The sequence below is a fragment of the Bubalus bubalis genome, chromosome 6, assembly GCF_019923935.1.
Source record: "Bubalus bubalis isolate 160015118507 breed Murrah chromosome 6, NDDB_SH_1, whole genome shotgun sequence".
Lineage (NCBI taxonomy): Eukaryota > Metazoa > Chordata > Mammalia > Artiodactyla > Bovidae > Bubalus > Bubalus bubalis.
This window is the reverse complement of record NC_059162.1, coordinates 59,995,083-60,018,980: the sequence shown is the minus strand read 5'-3', so window position 1 is coordinate 60,018,980 and position 23,898 is coordinate 59,995,083. Positions and strand designations below refer to the sequence as shown.

The 23,898-nt window shown below is 36.5% G+C and overlaps 1 protein-coding gene across 7 annotated transcripts in view; it reads right to left on the bottom strand.

Moving 5' to 3' along the window:
* Nucleotides 1–23,898, bottom strand: part of TTLL7 (tubulin tyrosine ligase like 7) — a 154,110-nt gene that overhangs the window by 42,514 nt on the left and 87,698 nt on the right. For all 7 annotated transcript variants that reach the window (XM_025288388.3, XM_025288387.3, XM_044944786.2 and 4 more), the window contains 6 exons: nucleotides 19,079–19,226; nucleotides 18,920–18,993; nucleotides 17,486–17,621; nucleotides 9,877–9,963; nucleotides 5,053–5,251; nucleotides 774–979 (listed from right to left, as the gene is read on the bottom strand). In XM_025288388.3, coding sequence (XP_025144173.3) covers nucleotides 774–979; nucleotides 5,053–5,251; nucleotides 9,877–9,963; nucleotides 17,486–17,621; nucleotides 18,920–18,993; nucleotides 19,079–19,226 — 850 coding nt within the window. The remainder of the gene's footprint in view (nucleotides 1–773; nucleotides 980–5,052; nucleotides 5,252–9,876; nucleotides 9,964–17,485; nucleotides 17,622–18,919; nucleotides 18,994–19,078; nucleotides 19,227–23,898) is intronic.

Here is a 23,898-nt window from a genome sequence, read left to right as displayed (position 1 = left end):
ATCTCAGGCAATTCTTGATTAGCAAAAAAACAGAAAGAAACTTGTTACCAAGTGAAATTCATTCACTTATACTTTTCATATTCTTTCCTTTGGAAGCCACATCCACATTAAATAAACAAACTAAATAAGTCATTGGTCTATGTGAAGGTACATGGAGGTATCTACTGAGTTGGCCAACAAGTTCATCTGGGTTTTATACCTGATTGAACTTGTTGGTCAACCCAATATTTGAGCATTTACTAGAAAACTTGGTTGCAAAAAAATTCACTGACTTCCTCAATACTGAATCTCTAAGATTTATGCTAAAGGAGGAAATATTATATATATGCATATATATAATACTATATGCTAATTTAATATACAGAAAACATTATTTAAAAATTCCATATTTCAGTGCTCTAAAGATAGTTTACCAATAGTTAATTTTTGAACTTATTTATCAATAGTCCCATTAAGGAAAATTTTCCATAAAGCAAAATTCCCCAAATTCAGACACACTGTACAATCAATGCAAAATTACCCTACTCCATGAGCAAATGGAAAATAAATATATTCTCAGTGTTCGTCCTCAAGTTTTGTGCTATAGTGAAGCTGGCCTTTTAAGAATCCATACTTGGTTATAGGTGAAGAAAGAGGAATAATCCAAATTCCAGGAGACCATGAGTTCAATAGAAAGGATTTGATGTTCAATCTATCCTCCTCCCAGCTAATCCCTCTGCCACCTAATTCCTGAGTACAGCACTCATTTCAGGGCAGCAAAACAGAAGACTTACCATCAGAGAGTCAGAGGAGCTGGCATCATTACTTTGAGGCAGATGCCTCGTGTAGGAGGAGGCACGGTTTAAGGAATGTGACCGAGACCCTGAAGTCAGCCGGGATGCTGATATCACTTGTTGAGCAGAAAAGGGGCGGATGTCTGCACAGGATGGTGACTGAGAAGAGATGGACCGAGGACAACTGACTGAACGCCTTATGGAGCCTATGGATGATGAAGAAAAGGGATCGCACAGTAGCAGAGTTAGTAGAAGTCCTCCACTGTATTTTATCTATACAAACTAATGATTAGCAGGGTGACTTGTTTTTTTAGTTTCTAAGTCATGTCTGACTCTTTGTGACCCTATGGACCATAGCCCACCAATCTCCTCTGTCCATGGGATTTTCCAGGCTAGAACACTGGAGTGGGTTGCCATTTCCTTCTCCAGGGGATCTTTCCAACCCAGGGATCGAATTCACGTCTCCTGAATTGGCAGACGGGTTCTTTACAGCTGAGCCACCAGAGAAGCCCTAGAAGGGTGGCAGTACGTGTCAAAGCATCGGCATCACCATGAGAATATAAATTTGGAGTTATTTCTTCAATTTAAACAGTGAGCGCAGTGCAGAACCCCTGTCATGTATAAAGAATGGCTCTTGTGAGAATAATACTTAAACAGTACTTTAGTGTTCTATTCTTGAAACTTGACAAAAGGACCAGAAGAACAGAAAGCTAACATGTATGGAACACATTCTACAAAGCAGGCATCATGCTAGGTGGGACACTACTATCTTTGCTCTCACAGAAACCCTCTGAAGTACAAATCTCTATCATGTGGAGACTCAGAAAGAACTTGTCACATGACAAGAAGATTGCCAAGTTCAGTTCTAAACCCTGACTTAATGCCATCACGCTCCCTTTTTCTATAATATAGACTGGTCACTTATTAGAATCTGTGCAGATGTTAAAAACAGAATATTTTACAGCAGGATTCATAGGGGCAAATGAATAGGGGAGAATGGCCAGGATAAACTGATGTTATCAAATTTAGGGCCCATGAAAATAATAATAATAATGTGTGATGGTGTGCTCAGTTGTATCCAACTATAACCTGCCAGGCTCCTCTGTCCAAGGAATTTTTCTGGCAAGAATACTGGAGCGGGTTGCCATTTCCTACTCTAGGGGATCTTCCCAACCCAGGGATTAAACTCGCGTCTCTTGCAGTTCCTACATTGGAGGGCGGGGTGATTACCACTGCGCCACCTAGGAAGGATGCAATTATTGCAATAATAATAATAGAAGAAAAACAAAGATTATATAGCTGGTTATTATAAAAGTAGTACTAGACAGACAAGTCCTTATTCACAGGACAGACGAATTTTAAAAATTAGATTTGAATTACCATAGTAAAATATTTAAATGAAGAAAAAACGTCTGGATCAACGATTGTTATCAGAACAACTAAAAAAATCATAGAATATCTTCTATGCTTGTGCAAATTGAGAACATTTAAAGGGAGAACCAATTATTCCTGACAAATTTTAATGCCTGACACAAAGAAATAGAATGTTATTCAATACTATCAACATCTATAACTTTCCTAGCACATATGTTCTATATACCCTCCATTGTATATTTTCTCCCTGCTTAGGAAATATATCACTCTTCATTAATTAAATAATTTCATAAAACTCACATGAAGGCAGGTTCAATACCCAAATATTTCTCTTCAATAGCTGTTGAAAAAATGTAAACCTTTATAAAGGCAATGGACTTAAGCCTTATATTTAGAGATGTATTTCTAAAGGATATTTTGAATTGATGATAAGTCTAATAGTCCTATTTAGTTCTGCAGAGTATAAAAAAGTATACTCATTCAACTATAATTTGTTCCAACTGTTAATCTCCTTCTGAAAGTCACACTAGTTTTTAAAAGAATGGCGCTTCTAAAAAGGACTGTGTGGGAAACACACCATTGGTCAATCTTCTCCTAAGAAATACTCATAAGCATGTACTAATACATACACCTTGGCCCTGCTTTCTTCAAGGGCTTATGATGATGGTTTGGATATGTATAATCTGATTATAGCTGCAGAAGGGAAACAAGACTTTTTCTTGAATCACAAAAGATTTTCATTTTTTCTTCTGCATACATTAGAATTCAGACAGAATAACTAAGTAGTTAGATGTGTCAATGATATTTAGGCAGACTAACAAAAAATGAAACATTCATGCATAAATTATCTGAGAAAAAAATACTTCATACAGTTTTGCATAGGACTGCTGCTACTGCTGCTGCTAAGTCACTTCAATCGTGTACAACTCTGTGCGACCCCATAGATGGCAGCCCACCAGGCCCCGCCGTCCTTGGGATTCTCCAGGCAAGAACACTGGAGTGGGCTGCCATTTTCTCCTCCAATGCATGAAAGTGAAAAGTGAAAGTGAAGTAGCTCAGTCCTGTCCAACTCTTAGCGACCCCATGGACTGCAGCCTACCAGGCTCCTCCATCCATGGGATTTTCCGGGCAAGAGTACTGGAGTGGGGTGCCATTGCCTTCTCCCTACCATATATCAAATCAAAATATATCCTTTGGTACTGTAACAAGTTTAAATTTCCTATATTAACCCTCTACAACAGAAAGCATTGTACATAATCTGAATTTTTATCCTCAGTTATCAACATCTCTTTGGAGAGAAAATTCAAGGAAGGCTTGTGGCTATAACATTCCTTAGTGTAAGATTAAAAAGAGAATATAAGAAATTGAAACCTTTGTTGCAATTCTTAATGGCTATGAAAACAAAATACAACTAATAAGGAGAAAGATATTAAGTAAATTAGACAAGCTTTAAAATGTAAATTTATACTTAAAAACATTTTTAGTACACTCTTTGTCTAATTTCAATTTATTAAAAATACTGGTCTTAGAAGAAAAAAGAATCTGAGTACAAAAACCCTAGTAGTTTTTCTCATCCCTATTCCATCTTCGGTCAGTTCATGCTGTTAGGGATACACACATTAGCCAATAGGAAAGGGGCTCCAAAACCTATTAAATCTGGGCAGAACAATGTCAGCTTCCAAAAGAGAAACAGAGCCATACTTACACAGAGACATGCTGAAAGTACTTAAGGAGTCTTTAAAATAAAGGAAATAATGGATAAAAGAGCTTACAAACTCTGAAACAGGTGCTCAATAAACATACATTAAAAGAGTAAATAAAAAATGAAATATAATACACTACTTCCCCTCAAAACATATAAGCTCTCAAAGACAGGACGTATTTTTATGGAATAATTTGAAAGTAAAAGAAAGATCATTAAAAGTCTTCATATATTAATTCTACATTGCTTATGCATTTTCTCCATAAGTATGGAAGGCCGAGTTTATCAGGAAACTACCATATTGAGCCATTGCTGCAGACAGAGCAACAGAGGCTCAGAAATGTGTTTACTGAGTGACTGAACCAGTCCCTTTGTGGAGCTCTGGGACAGTGGAGGACAAGGCAGGCAGAGAGATGAGTGACAGAGGTTAAGAAAAGTCCTGCATGGGAGACAACATCAGGAAGCGGCATCCGAACGAGCCTGGGCAACACCAATACCAAGCTGGACATCTGGGGATGAAAGAAGAATCACAGACACAACACTGGACATTTGGGATTGAAAAAGGAATGAAAGAGAGAGAAAATGGGGAAAGAAATAAAGGAAGAAAGCAGAAAAGGGCGGCAGGAAGGAAGGAAACAGAGAAGCTGGTTGGTGGTTCTCCTGGATACTTCCTGTACACCAAAGTCCTGACTGAAGTGCTTACCCGTGATGAAATGGGAGGGAACAAAACTTCAACTATTTCACAATTGTGTGGCTCACAGATACATTCAATTCAAATACCTAGAGAGAGACACACATTTTTTGAAATAGGGGAGAATATAAAACAAAATGAATGACAGAGTGGGGAACGGAATGAGAGAATATTGGGGCTTAAAAGAGAATGCCATCAGCAGATCAACCGATCAACCATGAGGCACAGGTTCAAAGACTCATGCAGAAATGTAGGACTTAACGAAGACTTTGAAATATGGAACAAAAGACTACAGAGATCCTTAAGTCAAACTCCCTTTGTTTCCCATTTGCAGACCCTGAAAGGGATTGTGGGATCCAGACCTAATGAGGTCTGGTTGGGGAAGGAAGTGGGGTAGAATCTAGGTCTCCTCACACACAAGGGTTCATTTGGCCCAAGGTCTTTTATTGAGTTCAGTGATTTCAGTTCCATACTTCTTCACGTAACAGCTAAGCTAGAAGAATTTAACTTACTGGATGGTTGGATTAATTTGTAGTGGTTGGACTGCTTAAGATTATATGTAACTTGCTTTTCTCTGTTCTTATTTTGGTCCTCGTCTTTTTCATTGTCGTCGGCTTCTGAAGAGCTGTTGCTACTGCCGTAGCTGCTGCCACTGCTGTAGTACTTCTGTCTTTTCATGATCTCGGTACTCTCAGGCATGGAAGACAGAGGCTAAAATGGAAGGAAATGTTTATTTTGTTAGAATTCAGAAAGTCCTATGCACATGATTAGTTTACTATGTCTAGTTTCCCACTTGGCAAATAGATGAGGAAAAGGAAAAGGTGGCAGGTTTTATTTTCATGGGCTGCAAAATCATTGCAGATGGTGACTGCAGACATGAAATTAAAAGACACTTGCTCCTTGGAAGAAAAGCCATGACAAACCTAGACAGTGTATTTAACAGCAGAGACATCACTTTGCTGACAAAGGTCTATATAGTCAAAGCTATGGCTTTTCCAATAGTCATGTATGGATGTGAGAGTTGGACTATAAAGAAGGCTGAGTGCTGAAGAATTGATGCTTTGAACTGTGGTGTTGGAGAAGACTCGTGCGAGTCCCTTGGACTGCAAGGAGATCAAACCAGTCAATCCTAAAGGAAATCAACCCTAAATATACATTGGAAGGAATGAGGCTGAAGCTGAAGCTCCAATACTTTGGCCACCTGATGTGAAGAGCCAACTCACTAGAAAAGACCTTGATGCTGGGAAAGACTGAGGTCAGGAAGAGAATGGGGAGACAGAGGATGAGATGGTTGGATGGCATCACCAACTAAATGGACACGAGTTTGAATAAACTGCGGGAGATAGTGAAGGGCAGGGAAGCCTGCTGTGCTGCAGTCCACTGGGGTTGCAAAGAGTAAGACTCAGACGCTGACCAACAAAATGTTCAAAATCACTCAATAAATGTGTATATGTGTATGTGTGCATGTGTGTTTGTGAGAGAGAATGGAGGAGGAGAGAAGGAAGAAAAAGAAAAGCAAAAGAGGCAAAAAATAAAATGAGAAAGCAGCAGTCCAATAAGCTATTGTAAGTAAGATAATTCACTATAAACAAAACAGGCCACATCTTAAAACAGTCTATGAGCGTATCCACTTGAATAATGTGCAACAAGAAGCAAGATATTCCTCACATGTCTAACTTCATTATGGACACTTTTAAGAAACAACATTTTTAGTTAGTTTTCCACGTTCCCAATTGGCTCATGTCTTTTCTTGGAGGATTCCTACCTCTGACACATATGGTCTGGTCATAATGGAGCAACATTGCTTTTCATTGCCCACACTAATTTTAAAAGGAAATACAATATAAAAATGTCAGTATTACATAATTCTTTTAGAAAATAAGTGCAATGTAGATGGGTAAGTTTGTAAAGATTCAAAATGCCCTGATATCATGTTCCAGTATCTCTATCAGAATCACCTGTCGCTGAATCTCCCAGTCAATGTGTTTCCAATGATGACAGCTGAAGGAATAAATCATAAGGGAAGTGGGGCATTTTCACTTCAGAAAGAATGTGCACAGCCAAGTAGAGCAAAGACAGTTTTGTAACTTAGTCATTTTAAGAGACAATTACACATGCTATATGCCTCTTATTCCTGCTAGGGAAGGTTCCTGCAGTTGTATACTAGTTTCTTGTTCTCTGTTAAATCAAACAAAAAATGTTTTGATGTTAGCATACCCTGTAATGAAATCCTTGGTTACCCTGGGATTTCATGGAAATGAGGTATGTCTTCTCATGTAGCAGTGTAGGATGGAAAGATAAAGAAAGAAAAAGCATTTCACAAAGTGCCTAGAATACACAGTAAGCCAAAGCACAGTCTTAAAGTCACTGTCTTAGCAAAGGATGAGAAATAAAGCAGGGAATTAATTTAATACACTAAAGTACCAACTTGTGTTTAAGATATGTTCTTCTTTTGATAGTTTAATATTTACTGAGAGCTAACCATGTTCAAAGAGATACACAGAAAAACATTTACCAGTAACACAATCTTCAAACATTTTGATAGTCTTGGGGAATATGAATTCTAGAGAAAGGATGTTTCTTCAGAAGTCTAGCATACCCAGAAGAAACAATGGCACAGTGAAGCTTGCTAGTAGTACCTTCCTTCAGGTAGGCAAACAGCTTTAAAGTTTCTTAAGGAACTTGACTACATAATGAGCTATTTGAGTCTACAAAGAATCACAAACAGAAATGGACAGCTAAATCTTTGTTTCATACATGCATTTGGGACTAGTTAAAAATACATTGTTTAAGTAGTAATTAATAAGAAGTCATAGCAAATAAACTCCAAACAGTGCCTTAACTACAAAATGAAATTTGTAAACTGGTACTGAGTTCTAACACAAACCATACCATTCATTTTTATGTCCAACTGTATTATGAACTGGGTTGCATATTAAAAATATAAAACCAATACCAAATACATTCTACTTGACTGAAGAACAATGATAATACTTTATGTGATATTATTTATGTATACACAACTGAGCGAATAAGCACTTATTTATGTATTTAATAGCTAATTAATATTTCTTATATTCTTAAATAATTGAAACTTTGTTTCTCCTAGTACCAGTTTCATTTAACCTTGATTACCTTCAATTATTCTACCAGTAAATACATTGGAAATCAATATTTGGTGTGTGATAACATCCCTCTAGCTCAGTTGGTAAAGAATCTGCATGCAATGCAGGAGACCCAGGTTCGATTCCTGGGTCTGGAAGATCCCCTGGAGAAGGAAATGTCAACCCGCTCCAGTATTCTTGCCTGGAGAATCCCATGGACAGAGGAGCCCAGCAGGCTACAGTCCGTGGGGTCGCAAGAGCCGGACGTGACTTAGCGACTTAACTACTACTACTAACTACTAACATCCCTCTAAAAGGAAAGGCCGTTTTGAAATTTAGTATACTCCAGACCCTCAGTGTACAGGATGTTAGAAGTTTTAAAAGTACTTTTATTTCAGATTGATTATGTAACTTTCAGTACTTCGAAATATTTCTAGTGTTAATAACTACAGGAATTAATCAATTCACTTCAAGAAATACATTGTTGTGCTGTGCTATGTGCCAAGTTGCTTTAGTCGTGTCTGACTCTTTGCAACCCCGTGGACTGTAGCCTGTCAGTCTCCTCTGTCCATGGGATTCCCCAGGCAAGAACGCTGGAGTGGGTTGCCATTCCCTTTTCCAGGGGATCTTCGCAACCCAGAGATTGAACGTGTGTCTCTTATGTCTCCTTCATTGGCAGGCGGGTTTTTTACCACTAGTGCTTCCATTGTTAGCCCCTACTATTTGCCTGGAATAAGAGGGGTTGAAAAATACACAGTGTGAATTCTGTCCTCTTGGAGGTAATATTTTTATTTGAATGATAAGCCTTATTTGACAAAGCTAAACAAAATTATAAGACAGTAGAAGGGTGACTTAGAGCCTTTGCATTTGCAAATCTTCCACAAATATTGTGCACCCAGGTTGCCTCACATCTGGTTTGCCAAATTGCTAAATAATTAATATACAAAGTCTAGAAACTTCCCTATATTTTCCAAAATGAAGCAATAACATGAAGGTATTCACTTTTACTCATACTCTAAAAATATATTTGTTCCAAAGGAATTACCAACAACATCTTCTACAGTTCTTTAATATAGAACACATAATTCAAAAGAACAATGCCTGACATTCATGTTTCTGGTCTTCACTAGAGACATATCTTTCACCAGATTCGTTTTATATCCATTTACTCTCCAAGAATCTTTCACTTGAGTCATACCAAATTCCTGGTTGTTTTTCCAATACTGTGTGCAGTGTTATACCTCCATGTCTTTGCCTTTAATGTTCTCTCTACCCTAAATGTCCTTCTACCCTTCTTGTATGTTTAGAGAACTACTCAAGACGCAACTCAAATGGTGCTTCCTTTATGAAGCCATCCATAGTCTACCAATCCCTTTCTTCTCTATGTTAATGTAGCACTTTTCACGCTCTTAATTGCAGTACTTGCCACAATATACCTTTGTTTTTGGTTCACCTATCTGCCCTTCCACTAGTCAACAAGGTCCCTGTGGACACATTCAACAAATTTAACTAATGGTTTTGAGAACCTACTAACTAATGGTTTTGAGAACCTACTAAGGCATGTAATAAGAATCATGAATGCATGACAGAGCAGGATATCTATGAGGATGAAGTGATAGTTTTAGTACTGCTCAAATGTAAAGTGAAAAAAAGTAGAATGAAAATCTTTCCAAGATTTTAGGAATTCAAATTTCCTACTTTACTTGCAAAGCCTTTGACATATAACAAAAGAACACATGGATGAAGCAGAGCAGATGAAAGTAAAGCAAACACTTGCCTATTTTTGCCAGCATGATCGATTTCTATGTATTCTTATAAACTTTAACTGTTTTACCTTACACAAATTTAATGTTGCAGGGCTAGTAAAATATGGGGCTCCTCATTAGTATCTCTAGAGTCATGATTTGTCTTATCTAAAATCCTACGCATCTCTGAAAATTATATGTCTTGAGGTATAAGGAAAACTTAGTACTGAGTATATAATGATGGTACCAGTTCTAGGTCTCATTTGACCCTGACTCATAGGGCTTTCACTCGATTAAGGACAGAATCAGAAAATGAGAAAAACTAACAAAATGAAGTTTCTCCTAAATACAAGATAATGTCATCTAATTCTGTAGTCCACAAAGTTTCATGAACGTGGCATCAGTCATTCATAGAGTCAGAAAAGTGAAAAGAAAATCAACTGTCCATAGAAGATCCTACTTTGATAGGAAGTAAGGGAGATGGTACCTTTGGTCCTCGAGACTTGGTAGTTTTGCCCATCAGCTTTTCATCATCAATTTCACATTGTTCCAGAAGATCCAAAATATCTTCCTCCTTAAAAAAAAATTAATTAAAATCATGATCACTAATGGACTCCAGAATTTTTCCAAGTTCATTCGTATTTGTGTATAGTAAAGATTCCGAAAACTATTTAACAAAGATTGCTCAGATCAAATGAGAAATAAAGAATCATGGCAAACTCTTGAAAAAACTTTCACTAAGATCTGGTAATAAAAATAGTACTAAGCTGAAATTATTATGTATTGATAATCATACACAATATATCCTTATGTTTTCATAAATTATTAAGATCTTAGAATGCAATACTTCAATAAATTAGCCTATTGGATACTTTAAAATTTCTAAAAGTTCACTCTGATTTCTCTAGATCACAATTTCACCAATCATTTCCACATTGATTAGTGTAAAATAAAATTACAACTTCAAACAGAACACTGACGACTGGTCTAATAGGTTCATTTAGAACAATCCAATGTTAGTATTTAGGTAATGGACACAATTTAATGAAACTCAAATTTTTAACTATTGAACAAGAATATCTTTAGAACTTTATGAAAGGTTTTCATTCTATAGGCCTAATGTCTTCTCTTACACTCTTCGAGAGTCACTTTGAAGTCAAAGGGTAACATTATGAAAAGACAGGAGCAACAGGAGTATAACAGCTATACTAAAAGTGGCACAGTCAACTGCTTTCATTGAGTTATTTATTCAACATATAAAATATCGTATCTTTACTTATATATTTATGATTTATATTTGTGTTTCTTTTTTTAAAGGGGGGTTAAAAGAAACCAGAAATCTCACTGTGCAATGGAAATCCATAAAAAAGGTCACTCTTCATCCCAACCTAAGATTTAGTTATTAAAATACCGAAAGATTCTTGTTATAAAGCTTGGATTAGACAACAATCCTACAATGAATTCTAAAGACAGCAGTATACAATAGTTAAAAAGGAGTTCCAATTTTGTTAGGAGAAAGAAGGTCATATAGACAATATTTTCATCATAACAGCTAAAAAAAGATGATAGACTAAATAATCATACTTTTTAAGACATTAGAAAGCTATGGATAAAAGTAATGTAAAAGGAATTATACCAGAGAGGGAAAAGTGCTTCCTAAGTGAGCAGAGATAAGTGGCCACTTTCCACTTTGGGGTCATTTGTCAAGCCTAGAAACAGTTGAGCAGAGATTAGGTCTATAATAAGCATAGAGATTCTGCAAGGATAAACAGAATCTAGTGGAATTTTCTAATGTCATGTGGACTAGTAAGACACCTAGAAGAGCCCCACAGACCTGGTTCTCTTCACCTTCTGCCTCTCCAACAGCAATTTTAGTTGAGTGTGTAGTAGAATAGGAGGATAGAGGCATGGATAGAAAACCAGAAACACTTCTCTATAGTCTTGAAATTACTAGATACCAGTAGAGAATGAGGCCTGTAATAGACTGAATAGATATCGCTCACAAGGTGTTTTTTGAAACCTGAGGTAAACTAAAGCAAACCTTCTGCAATTCAGCCTGAGCCTCAGTTCAACTTTTTTCTTTTCTTACTTCATTTTTAGTTGAAATATATTTGACATATAACATTGTATAAATTTAAGGGAGACAAAATGTTGACTTGACACTTTTATGCATTAACATGATTGCCGTTTTAGTAATAGCTCCTTTATCACATCACATAATCATCATTTCTTTTTTGAGACTGAAATAATTAAGTAATGTTTGATAATTACAATACAATATTGTCTATATTCACTCTACTGAGCATTAGCTCTCTAGGGCTTATTTACTTCTAGTTACAAGACTGTACCCTTAAACAGTATTTCTCCTACTCCACCACACCCCAGTCCTAGTAACCACCATTTTACGCTTTGTGTTACGCTTCTGTCTTTTTTGAATTCCACATCTAAGTGATATCATACAGGATTTGTCTTTCTCTGTCTGATTTATCTCACTTAGTATAATGTCCTCAAGGTCCATCCACATTGTCACAAATAGCAGGATTTCCTTCTTTCTCATGGCTAAATAATATTCCATTTATATACACACCACATCCTCTTTATCCACTCATCCACTGACAGGCACTTAGGTTGTTTCCATAACTTGGCTAGTGAGAATTATGCTGCAATAAACATGGGAGTGCATTTATCTCTGATATCCTGTTTTCATTTCCTTTGGGTAAATACTCAGAAATGGAACTGCTGGATCATATAGTAGATCTATTTTAATTTTTTGAGGAACCTCTGTATTATTTTCTTTAGTGGTTGAACAAATTTATGTTCCCACCAATGGATTATAAGAGTTCCCATTTTTCTACATCCTTTCCAACACTTGCTACCTCTAATCTTCTTGATAATAGCCATTCTAACAAGTGTGAGGTGATATCTCACTGTGGTTTTGATTTAAATTTCCCTGATGATAAGGGATGCTGAACATCTTTCTATGTACCTGTTGGCCACTGGAATATCTTCTTTGGAAAACTGTCTACTTAGTCCCTCTGTTCATTTTTAATCAAGGTGTTTATTTGTATGTGTGTTATGGAGTTGTATGAGTTCTTTACAAATTTTAGATATTAACCCTTTCTCTTATATATGGTTTGCAAAAATTTTCTCCCATTCTGTAAGTGGCCTTTTCATTTTGTTGATTGTTTCTTTTGGTGTGCAAAAACGTTGAAGTTTGATACAGTTCCCATTGTTGATTTTTTGCTTTTGCTTAACTTTTCTTTGCCTCAAAGAGCAGCCCCTTGACCTAGCACCCTGAAATAAGAAAGAAATGTCTTCTTTTGAACAAAATAGTATCAATTTCAATTTTGATGCTTTTAACAATGTCTGTAGAATAAATGAAAATTATAGGACATTCAAACTAACAGAAAAATGTGACCCACAATTAAAAGGAAAAATCATCAATAAAACCAAGTCCATAAATGATCCAGATGTCAAAATTAACAGACAAGGATTTTAAAATAACTTATATACATATTAGATAAAATTGATAAAAACAAAATGAATAAAAGATGCAAACTTTTAATAGAGAAACAGAATTCAAAAAGCCAAATGGACATTCTTGAGTTGAAAAATATAAGTGACTGGATAGCCTTACTGGCACACTGAATTCAGCAAAGATACATAAATAGAAATCATCCAAACTGAAGGACAGAGAGAAAGAGAGAGAGAAGGAAAACAGAACACAATATCAAAGATACAGTTTGTCCCTTAGTATCCATAGGCGTTGGTTCCAGAACCTCCTGCAGATATCAAAATCTGTAGATGCTCAAGTTCTCATACAAAATGGTGCAATATTTGCATATGACCTACACAAATCCTCCTATATATTTTAAATCAGCTTTAGATTACTTATAATATGTAATACAAACTAAATGCCATTTAAATAGTTACAAATATAATGCTATTAAAGTAGTTGGTGGAGCATGCCAAATTCAAGCTTTGCTTTCTGGAACTTCCTGAATTTTTTTCCAAATATTTTAACCTACAATTGGTTGAATTCACAGATGCAGAACCTGTGAATACAGAAGGCCAACTGTATGTGAGATGCTGTCAGATGACCTAATATGTGTAATGAGAGTCCCATAAAGAGACAATATACAAAATAACGCAGCAAAAAATCTGAAGGAAAAACAAAAGACAGGTTTCCAAAATCAATGAGAGTGATGAATCCACAGGATCAAGAGGTCAAGAAAATTATGAGCAGGGTGAATTAAAAAAAAAAAAAAAAAAAAACCCCGACATATCAAGGTCAAAATTCTGAAAATAAAGAAAAAAGGCTGCCAGGAGGGGAAAAAAAAAAAAAAAAAATTACATTCAGATGTGCTGGGATTTAAAAAAAGAAGTGCCAACATAGAATTCTATACTCAGTTAAACTACAATTTTAAGTAAAGGCATAAATAAAAGACAATTGCAGACAAAAACCAAAACCAAGAAAAACAAACAAACAACAACAACAAAAAACAAGCAGAAGACTCATCACCACTGCACTCCTGCTACAAGGAACATGAAATAATAGACTTCTTCAAACGGAAGGAAGACAAACCTTGTCAAAAGCATGAATATGCACAATAGAACGAAGAACACAAAAGGCAAATATGTAAGTAAACATGAGACGTTACATAGGAAACAATTTAAAATCACTGAATGCTTCGGTAATAGTAACAATAATACATTTTGAGGCTTGCAACTTATATAAAAGTAAAGTATATGATAACAGCACAAACTATGGAAGGAGACACTAAATGAAACTAAACTGATATGGTCCTTATACAGTCTATGAAGTGGTAAAATATCAATTCAGGGTAGATTATTATGATTAAAGGATGCATACTGTAATTTCTTTTGAGAAAAAATCGTATTATGATACTTATGGATGATTCATGTTGAGGTTTGACAGAAAACAGCAAAATTCTGTAAAGCAATTATCCTTCAATAAAAAATTAATTAAAAAAATCATATTATGCTACAAATATAAATAGAATAATAAGATAAAACAGTATAATAAAAATAATTGATAGAAAAAGATAAAAGATAAAATAGTATAATAAAAGATTAAAAAGTATTAAAATACATGGATGGAAAAAATATGTAATTGAAATAGCAATCATAAGAAAAAAACTAGTATGACTGCATTAATCACACAAAGTAAATCTTAAGACAAGAAGTATCACCCAAGAGATTTACATTTCATAGTGGTAAAACAATATATGAATTCATTAAAAAGACACCTTTGTAACTTCAAAGGATATGAAATCAAAACTGACAGAACTAAATCCACAATCAAGGTTGGAATGTTTAACAAATCTCTCAGTAATTGCTAGAACAAGTGGCACAAAATAATAAGAAAGGTTATAGAATATTTGAACAACAGTAATAGCCAAATTTACTTAAAAGACATATATAAAACTCTATAACCATTACCTGTAGCATACACGTTATTCTCAAGTAAATTGGGAAATTCATTAAAATAGTTATATCAAGTTAAAGCAAGTCTCAATTTATTTTACAAGACTAAAATCAGAATATGTTTTCTAACACCAATGAACTAAACTAGAAATCCTTACCACAAATAAAACTAGAACTTTTTAAACATATGGAAATTAAGCAACAAAGTTCTAAGTAACCAAAATAAAAGTCAGAATATAATTTGAAATTCAGTTAGTAAAAATACAATACATAAAAATGCTAGCTATAAAGGCAATAGACAAAAATAACCAGATGTTTACAACCTGGCAACAAATCAAAAACAAAAAAATTTACAAACAATATTATCAGCAACAATAGCAAAAAAATTAAGAATTAAATACTTAAGAATAAATTTAATGAACTATGCACAAGAAATATAAACTGAAAACTATCAACATAGAGAAAGATCCAATTAAAGATCCAAGTAGATGGAGAGATATGCCATATTAATGGATCAGAAGACTCAGTATTAATTCCCTAGAAATTGTTTTATAAATTCCTCAATCCCAATTAAAATACCAGCAGCCTTTTTTGTAATTAAAGAATTAATCAAGATTTAGAATAAAACTGATTCTAAAATTTATAAAAGAATAAAAGGACTACAAAAGCTAAGAGTTTAAAAGAAAAAAAGAAATTTGAGGATTCACTCTCCCTAGTTTTGACACTATGAAACAACAGTAATGAAAATTGTGTGAAGATTGTATAAGAATAGGCTCATAAACCAATGGAATGGGGCAGGCAAAGTGTTGACATTTAAACTAAATTTTGAAATGTATTCATTGGAAGGACTGATGCTGAAGCTGAAACTCTAATACTTTGGCCACCTGATGTGAAGAACTGACTCATTGGAAAAGACCCTGATGCTGGGAAAGATTGAAGGCAGGAGGAGAAGGGGACAACAGAGGATGAGATGGTTGGATGGCATCACCAACTTGATGGACATGAGTTTGAGCAAGCTCCGGGAGTTGGTGATAGACAGGGAAGCCTGGCGTGCTGCAGTCCATGGGGTCGCAAAGAGTCGGACACGACAGAGAGACTGAACTGAACTGAACCGAAAGTACTTTAAACAGACTATTTTAATTAACTTCAATTTTATTTTCACAACCTGTCAAGTATACTTTTAATACTACTATTTTAGTGATCCAATTGAACAAATAGTTTAGTCTAAGGTTACAAAATTGAAACATAGGGGAGCTGGAATTTGAACATAGGTCTGTCTGGGTCCAAAATGCTTAGAATTTCTTAGTACAGAGTGATGGAAAGATGGATCAAAGACTGTATTCACAGGACAGAGAAATAACATTACAGAACAGGTAAAGGAAAATTAACAAAGGTCTATAACTATCTAGGTCAGGAAAAACAAAAAAACTACAGAACATAATTCTAACAGTAGAAATAATTGCATATGTCAAAAGAGGGAAATTGGAAGGAAAAGAGCATTAGAGTATACAATATCCCTTCTGCTTCTGTCCCTTAGGCCTATTCTGCTTGAAAATGGCTTTATAACCTTCTATTGCAGAATTTAAGTGCAAAGACTATACAAAAATATATTTATAATAAACTTTACCACAATTTTTAAATCACTCAGTATAATAGTGTAGCCAAGATATGGAGGTATCACACTAGGGAGATTTCCAGCAATATAAAATGTAAACAACTATAATAGGTCTGCATGCTGGAATTAAGAACACAAGAAAACGTAAGTATGAGTAAATATGAATACTTAAAAAAAACTATTAAAGACCACTGACTCTTTAGACAACAAAAAAAATCTTATTTGTCCAGTGGGACATTAGTGAGCACAATGCTAGCAGGAGCTTGATTAGCCTCTGCATGCTGGGTTTGTCCTCTTGAAATGCTCCTTTTTGGAAACTTGAGCTATCATATTGAGTTCTGATTACCCTCCTTACATGGTCATGTAAAGAGAAAGAGACACCAGCCTACTTCCCAGATGTTCCATCTCTCTCAACTGAGGCACCAGACATATGACTGTAGCCACCTTGGATTTCCATCCCCAGATGAGCTTTCCAATAAATGCAAATATATGATTCACCCCAAGCTAGCTCAGCAGAAGAACAACTGAACTGAGCCCAGCCAAGATTGCAGAATAATGAACAAATAAATGAAACGGCTTATTATATTGCAATAAATAACTAATAGACCTTTTAATAAGGCATACAGGTGATGTGAATGTGTGTGTTTCAATTACTTCTCATATGCCAGGTCTATGCAGCATCAGGAAAAAAACATTGTATAGTACTATTTATAATCCAAATAATGAGAACATCACAAACCACTAGGTTATTTAAATCTATTTTTATTCAGTTATGTATACACAACTCTACAATAAAACATTTATTACAATAGATTACAAAATAACATCAACATTCTCTACCTCGTAATTTGTCCTGCTAAGACAACTCACTTATGAAATCTTTTGGCTGGTTATGAAACACTACCAACTGTTAAAATGGAAGAAAAGTGCATCTTAAAAGTGAAATGGTTTTACATGTGGAACTAAGATGGGTTGTTTTTAAAGACATATTGTTTGGCTTCATTCTTTTCTTTATAAACATTCATTCTTTTACCTTCATCCTTTTCAAAGGATTATTCAGCTCTCGCTGGAATGAAGCCGCTCTTCCTGAAAGGAAGGTCTGAAAGGCAACAGCCAACAAATTTTCATACTTTTCAAGTAGTGTTTTATCTTCAGGAGGATAAATTCGCCTACAATAAAATCAGATAAACCAGCTTTTTTTAAAAGCTATTATAGTGCAAGATGTAAAGTAAACTACAAAGATAATCCATGACTCTGTATCAGTCACTTTACTAGGTGCTAGAAATAAAGATGAATGCAGTACGAGATATCCATAAATTTTTATCTGTTACCCATACAAACTGAAGTTTATCTAGAGAATTATCATTAAGTGATGAGTTCCAGAAAGCATTGTATAAAGATCTGGTTGAGGGGAGGTGGTTTAAGAAGAATTGCAATGGGACATATTGGAGAAATACTGGAGAGCTTTATCAGAGATAGTTTAAGTGATAAGGTTTGGAAAGTTTTAGACTTAGTGTGATTATTGATGTATACAAGAATGTAGGGATTAACCCTAATGATCTTTTGAGGGGTGGAAGAATTTTCCTTTCTGCTGGAGAGAATTAGGTAGACAGGTTGAAAGGAATGTGTTTTCATCACTACTGCTGATGGTATTGAAGTGAAGTGAAGTGAAGTCGCTCAGTCGTGTCCGACTCTTTGCGACCCCGTGGACTGTAGCCCGCCAGGCTCCTCTGTCCATGGGATTCTCCAGGCAAGAATACTGGAGTGGGTTACCATTTCCTTCTCCAGGGGATCTTCCCAACCCAGGGATTGAACCCAGGTCTCCCACATTGGAGGCAGACGCTTTAACCTCTGAGTCACCAGGGAAGCCCTATGCTGATGGTATTAGGGCTGGAAAGAACACCTTACCCCGAGGGCAGGAAGTTCAGTGATGTCAAATACTCCTAATTCTGCTGAGTCATTATCAAATCTTGGGAGGAGGGGCAGTATTTCCAGGAACACAAAGAGCTTAGAGGGGCCCCCCATCTTCTCTTGTCAAATGTGGCCCTGGAGGGGGTCCAGTCCCACACAGTCCACGTCCCTTTCTGTCTCATACCAGGCTCCTCCAGACAGTTTCACTATTTGCCTGGTTCCTGATACATCTGAATTTACAACAAAGTACAAAAATGACTTTGAACTGACAGAAAGAATACTAAGAGACCTGACTTTCTCAAAATACCATATGATAATAAAATAAGATAACAGGATAACATCAGGCTTAAAAGACTACACAACCACCCTTGAGGCTGGCAAGCAGAAGCTCTCACCAAGTCTGAACCATCTACTTGCTGGGAGTAAATTAAACAAAAAGCACTTTCTTAGCATGATATAAACATGGCTTAAAATAAGCCTAAAAGTTAAAAAATATAGACACTGCTATTTTAACACTTCACTTTTTCAATCTATAAAAAAACAAAAGCACAGTTACCTGTAATTCCCCATGTGTCGATTTTCGTGTTCTTCTTTCGAGATCTGCTTCCGTACCTGAGCAAGTCTCTCCTTCTAGAAATGAAGACATTTTACAAATAAAACCTGACAAGCGAATTACGTAATTCAAACTGTAGGTACATTGTTAAAATTTTCATACCAGCTCTTCTTTCCGCTTCTCCAACTGATGTCTCTGTTGTTCCCAATCTGAGGAACCTGGTAAGGGTCTTTTTATTGAATTCTGACCATAAAGCCTCCTTTGAGCTTCAGCTTTTTGTTTAGCCAAGTTTTTCCTTTTATCACTGGTCCTAAAATATAGAACATAAGACCATATTCCAGAATTCAAATAAGCTCTGATCTTATCCCTGTAAGGAGAATTAGCAGAAGAGGAGATACAGTGGGAATAGGAATCAATGTTTATTAAATTTATATATTCACACATATATTCATCTAGTCATTCATCAAATATGGATTTCCATCCAACAAACAGAAGTTTTGAAGATAACAAGAGAAAATGGTGACAGTATAGCAACTGATTAGCTATACAATCTTAGGTCAATTAATTGCTGGGTATGTTTTTCCATCTATCAAATATTAACAACAGCACTTCTCTTCAAAAGTTCTTATAAAGATTAACCTGGAGTGACACTGCAAGCATGATCATCTGCTCAGTTGTGTCAGACTCTTTGTGATACCACGGACCGCAGCACACCAGGCTTCCCTGTCCTTCTCTATCTCCCGCAGTTTGCTCAAACTCATGTTCATTCAGTTGGTGATGCCATCCAACTACGTCAGCCTCTGTCTCCCCTTCTCCTCCTGCCCTCAATCTTTCCTGGCATCAGGATCTTTTCCACTGTCACCTCTTCACATCAGGTGGCCAAAGTACTGGGGCTTCAGCTTCAACATCAGCCCTTCCAATGAATATACAGGGTTGATTTCCTTTAGGATTGACTGGTGTGATCATCGTGCTTACAAGAGACTCAAGAGTTCTCCAGTGTCACAATTCAAAAGCATCAATTCTTCAGCCATTTTTCTGGTCCAACTCCCACATCCATACCTAATTAATGGAAAAACCATAACTTTGACATTTGTCAAAGGCCTTATACAGATCTTTGTCAACAAAGTAATGTCTCTGCTTTTTAATATGCTGTCTAGGACTGTCATAGCTTTTCCTCCAAGGAGCAAGCATCTTTTAATTTTGTTGCTGCAGTCACCATCCATAATTCTTTTAGAGTACAAAAATAAAATCCATCACTGTTTCCACTTTTACCCCATGTATTTGCCAAGTGATGGGGCCAGATACCATGATCTTAGTTTTTCTGAATGTTGAGTTTTAAACCAGCTTTTTCCCTCTCCTCTTTCACCTTCATCAAAAGGCTCTTTAGTTCCTCTTCTCTTTCTGCCATTAGAGTGGTATAATCTGCATATATGAGGTTGCTGATATTTCTCCCAGTAATCTTGATTCCAGCTTGTGCTTCATCCAGCCCAGCATTTCCCATAATGTGCTCTGCATAGACATTAAATAAACAGGGTGACAATGTACAGCCTTGACGTACGCCTTTCCCAATTTGAAACTGGTCCATTTTTCCATGTTTGGTTCTAACTGTTGCTTCTTGACCTGCATACAGATTTCTCAGGAGGCAGATCAGATGGTCTGGTATTCCCATCTCTTTAAGAATTTTCCAAAATTAGTTGTGATCCATACAATCAATGCCTTTAGTGTAGTCAATGAAGCAGAAGTAGATTTTTTCTGGAATTTTCTTGCTTTTTCTATGATCCAACTAAGATCATGGCATCCAGTCCCATCACTTCATGGCAAATAGATAGGGAAGCAGTGGAGACAGTAGCTGACTTTATTTTGGGGGGCTCCAAAATAACTGCAGATGCTGAGTGCAGCCATGAAATTAAAAGATGCTTACTCCTTGGAAGGAAAGTTATGAACAACCTGCTGCTAAGTCGCTTCAGTCGTGTCCGACTCTGTGCAACCCCACAGATGGCAGCCCACCAGGCTCCCCCGTCCCTGGGATTATCCAGGCAATCTAGACAGCATATTAAAAAGCAGAGACGTTACTTTGTCAACAAAAGTCCATCTAGTCAAGGCTATGGTTTTTCCAGTAGTCATGTATAGATGTGAGAGTTGAACTATAAAGAAAGCTGAGTGCTGAAGAATTGATGCTTTTGAACTGTGGTGTTGGAGAAGACTCTTGAGAGCCCCTTGGACTGCAAGGAGATCCAACCTGTCCATCCTAAAGGAGATTAGTCCTGGATGCTCGTTGGAAGGACTGATGTTGAAGCTGAAACTCCAATACTTTGGCCACCTGATGTGAAGAGCTGACTCATTTGAAAAGACCCTGATGCTGGGAAAGATAGAGGGCAGGAGGAGAAGGGGATGATAGAGGATGAGATGGTTTGATGGCATCACTGACTCAATGGACATGAGTTTGGGTAAACTCTGGGAGTTGGTGATGGACAGGGAGGCCTGGCGTGCTGCGGTTCATAGGGTCGCAAAGAGTAGGACACGACTGAGTGACTGAACTGAATGGAACAGATGATAGCAATTTGATCTCTGGTTCCTTTGCCTTTTCTAAATCCAGCTTGTACATCTGGAAGTTCTTGGTTCACATACTGTTGAAGCTTAGCTTGAATGATTTTGAGCATTACCTTGCTAGCATGTGAAATGAGCACATTTGTACAGCAGTTTGAATATTCTTTGCCTTTCTTTGGAATTGGGATGCAAATTGACCTTTTCCCGTCCTGTGGCTACAGCTGAATTTTCCAAATTTGCTTTGGTGATTAATTACTATTATTAATTAAATGTGAGAAGTAACAAAAAGGGTTGAACTTGAGATGGCAGCAAGACTTCTAATTTTAATGACTGTATGATTAAGAATATCATTTTTCCAGTGATAAATACAAAATTTGGCTGAGTTTCCTTTGTTCAGGGAAATGGAAAATGTGATTTAGGTAGCTCTTAACTTTTATTTTATTCCATTTTACCTAGGACAAATCATTTCTATATACCATACAATTTAAAGGAAGGACAGAAATAAAAGGAAGAGGAAAGAACAAAGACTAAACAATTGGAAAGGGAAAAAGGTAAGAGAGAAAGAAAAAATGAAATGACAGAATAGAGGAATGGAGAACAAAAAAAAAGGACTGAGAATACCATGATGAGAATGCTGAGGAAGAAATGAAGGCAGAGATATATGCACCTCTACACAGCAGACACTTAACTCACAGACAAGGACACTGACACACACCCAGCTCAAGCACGTACAAATAAAGAACTATGTTTGCATTCCTATAAAAACTGGTATGAATAAGCACTAATGACTCTTAGTCCAAAACAAAATTTAACCAGAGACCAAAGGATCTCCATTCACTCAGCATTTTAATCAGTGTTTTTCCACTCAGCTATATCCATACACTGACCTAAGGAGTTTTGTTTACACTTTCTGGAGTTCTTTCCACTACTCATTATCCTGTGATTCCATCCAAGGGTTTTCTCTTTCTAATAAGCTGGCCTCACACATACAAGCTCTTGTAATATGGAAACTCTGGAAGTTCTATGAACATGTTGTGCATGCCTCACTTCCTTATCTTACTACAAGGAGTGAACCTTTGAATGAAATGTCCTTCCCCATCCTTGTCATCATTTTATTTAGTACTCACCATACTCTAGTTCTAGACATGGGCTTGGAAAGACAAAGATGAATAGAGACATTGCCCTCAAGCTGCAATGGTCTAAAGGGGGAGAGGGGAATATCACGTGAATAAATACACAGGTTGCAGTGGATGCTACTTAAAAAGTGATAGCAGTAGCGGAGACGGCAAAAGCGAGGAAGTAAACCGCTTTGCTACAGCAAAGGCTTCAAACAGAAGGTCAGGTTTGCACTAGGAATTCAAGAATGAGTTAATCAAAATGTGGCATATACATGCAATGGGCCTTAACAGGGAAGGAAATTCTGACTACATGCTACAATATGGATGAATCTTGAATACACTGTGCTTTCCCTGGTGGCTCTGATGGTAAAGAGTCGGCCTGCAATGCAGGAGACCTGGGTATCCCTGGGTCAGGAAGAGCCCCTGGAGAAGGAAATGGCAACCCACTCCAGTATTCCTGACGGGAAAATTCCATGGACAGAGGAGCCTGGCGGGCTACAGTCCATGGGGTTGCAAAGAGTCGGACACGACTGAGAGACTAACACTTGAATACTTTATGCTAACCTTAAATAAGGCAGTTACAAAAGAGCAAATATTGTATGATTCTACTTGTATGAAGTACCTAATCAAATTCATAGAGACAGAAAGCAGAATAGGTGTTTACCAGGGGCTGGTGAGAAGGAAAAATAGGGAGCTGTCTAATAGGTACAGAATCTCAGTTTTCACACAATGAAAAAGTTCTGGAGAAGGATGGAGGTAATTATTGCATTATAAGGTGAATGTACTTATTGCCACTGAACTGCACACTTAAAAATGGTTACAGTAGTTAAGTTTCAAGTATATTTTACCACAGTTTTTTAAAAATGAGTCAACATTCACCAGAGGGGCAAAGCTAAAAGGAAATTTAAGTGAGAATACACACAAAATTATGGACATCCAAAATAGCATCGTATAAGAGTTCCTTAAAAAAATTAATTCCAAGGCAGGGAAAAGATAAGAACAAAAGGTGATCAGGTTGGCAAGAGATGCAAGGGCTAGATGATAAAGATTCTGTGTCTGAAGATCAAAAATGACTTGTAGGCAGTGTTTAAACTTTCTGATAATGTGGCAACAATCTGAGCAGAATAGTAGAATTTACAAGTATCTCTTTAAATGTTGGCATCCCTCAGGCTCTGCCCCTGCCCCTCTCTACTTCTCAGTATATACACTCTATGTTCTCATCCACTGGATTAAACAGCAATCTATACATGTATGTCAGTCACATGGAGGTCTCTTATCTCCTGGGACCTTGTATATCAAATCTCCCACTTGACAATT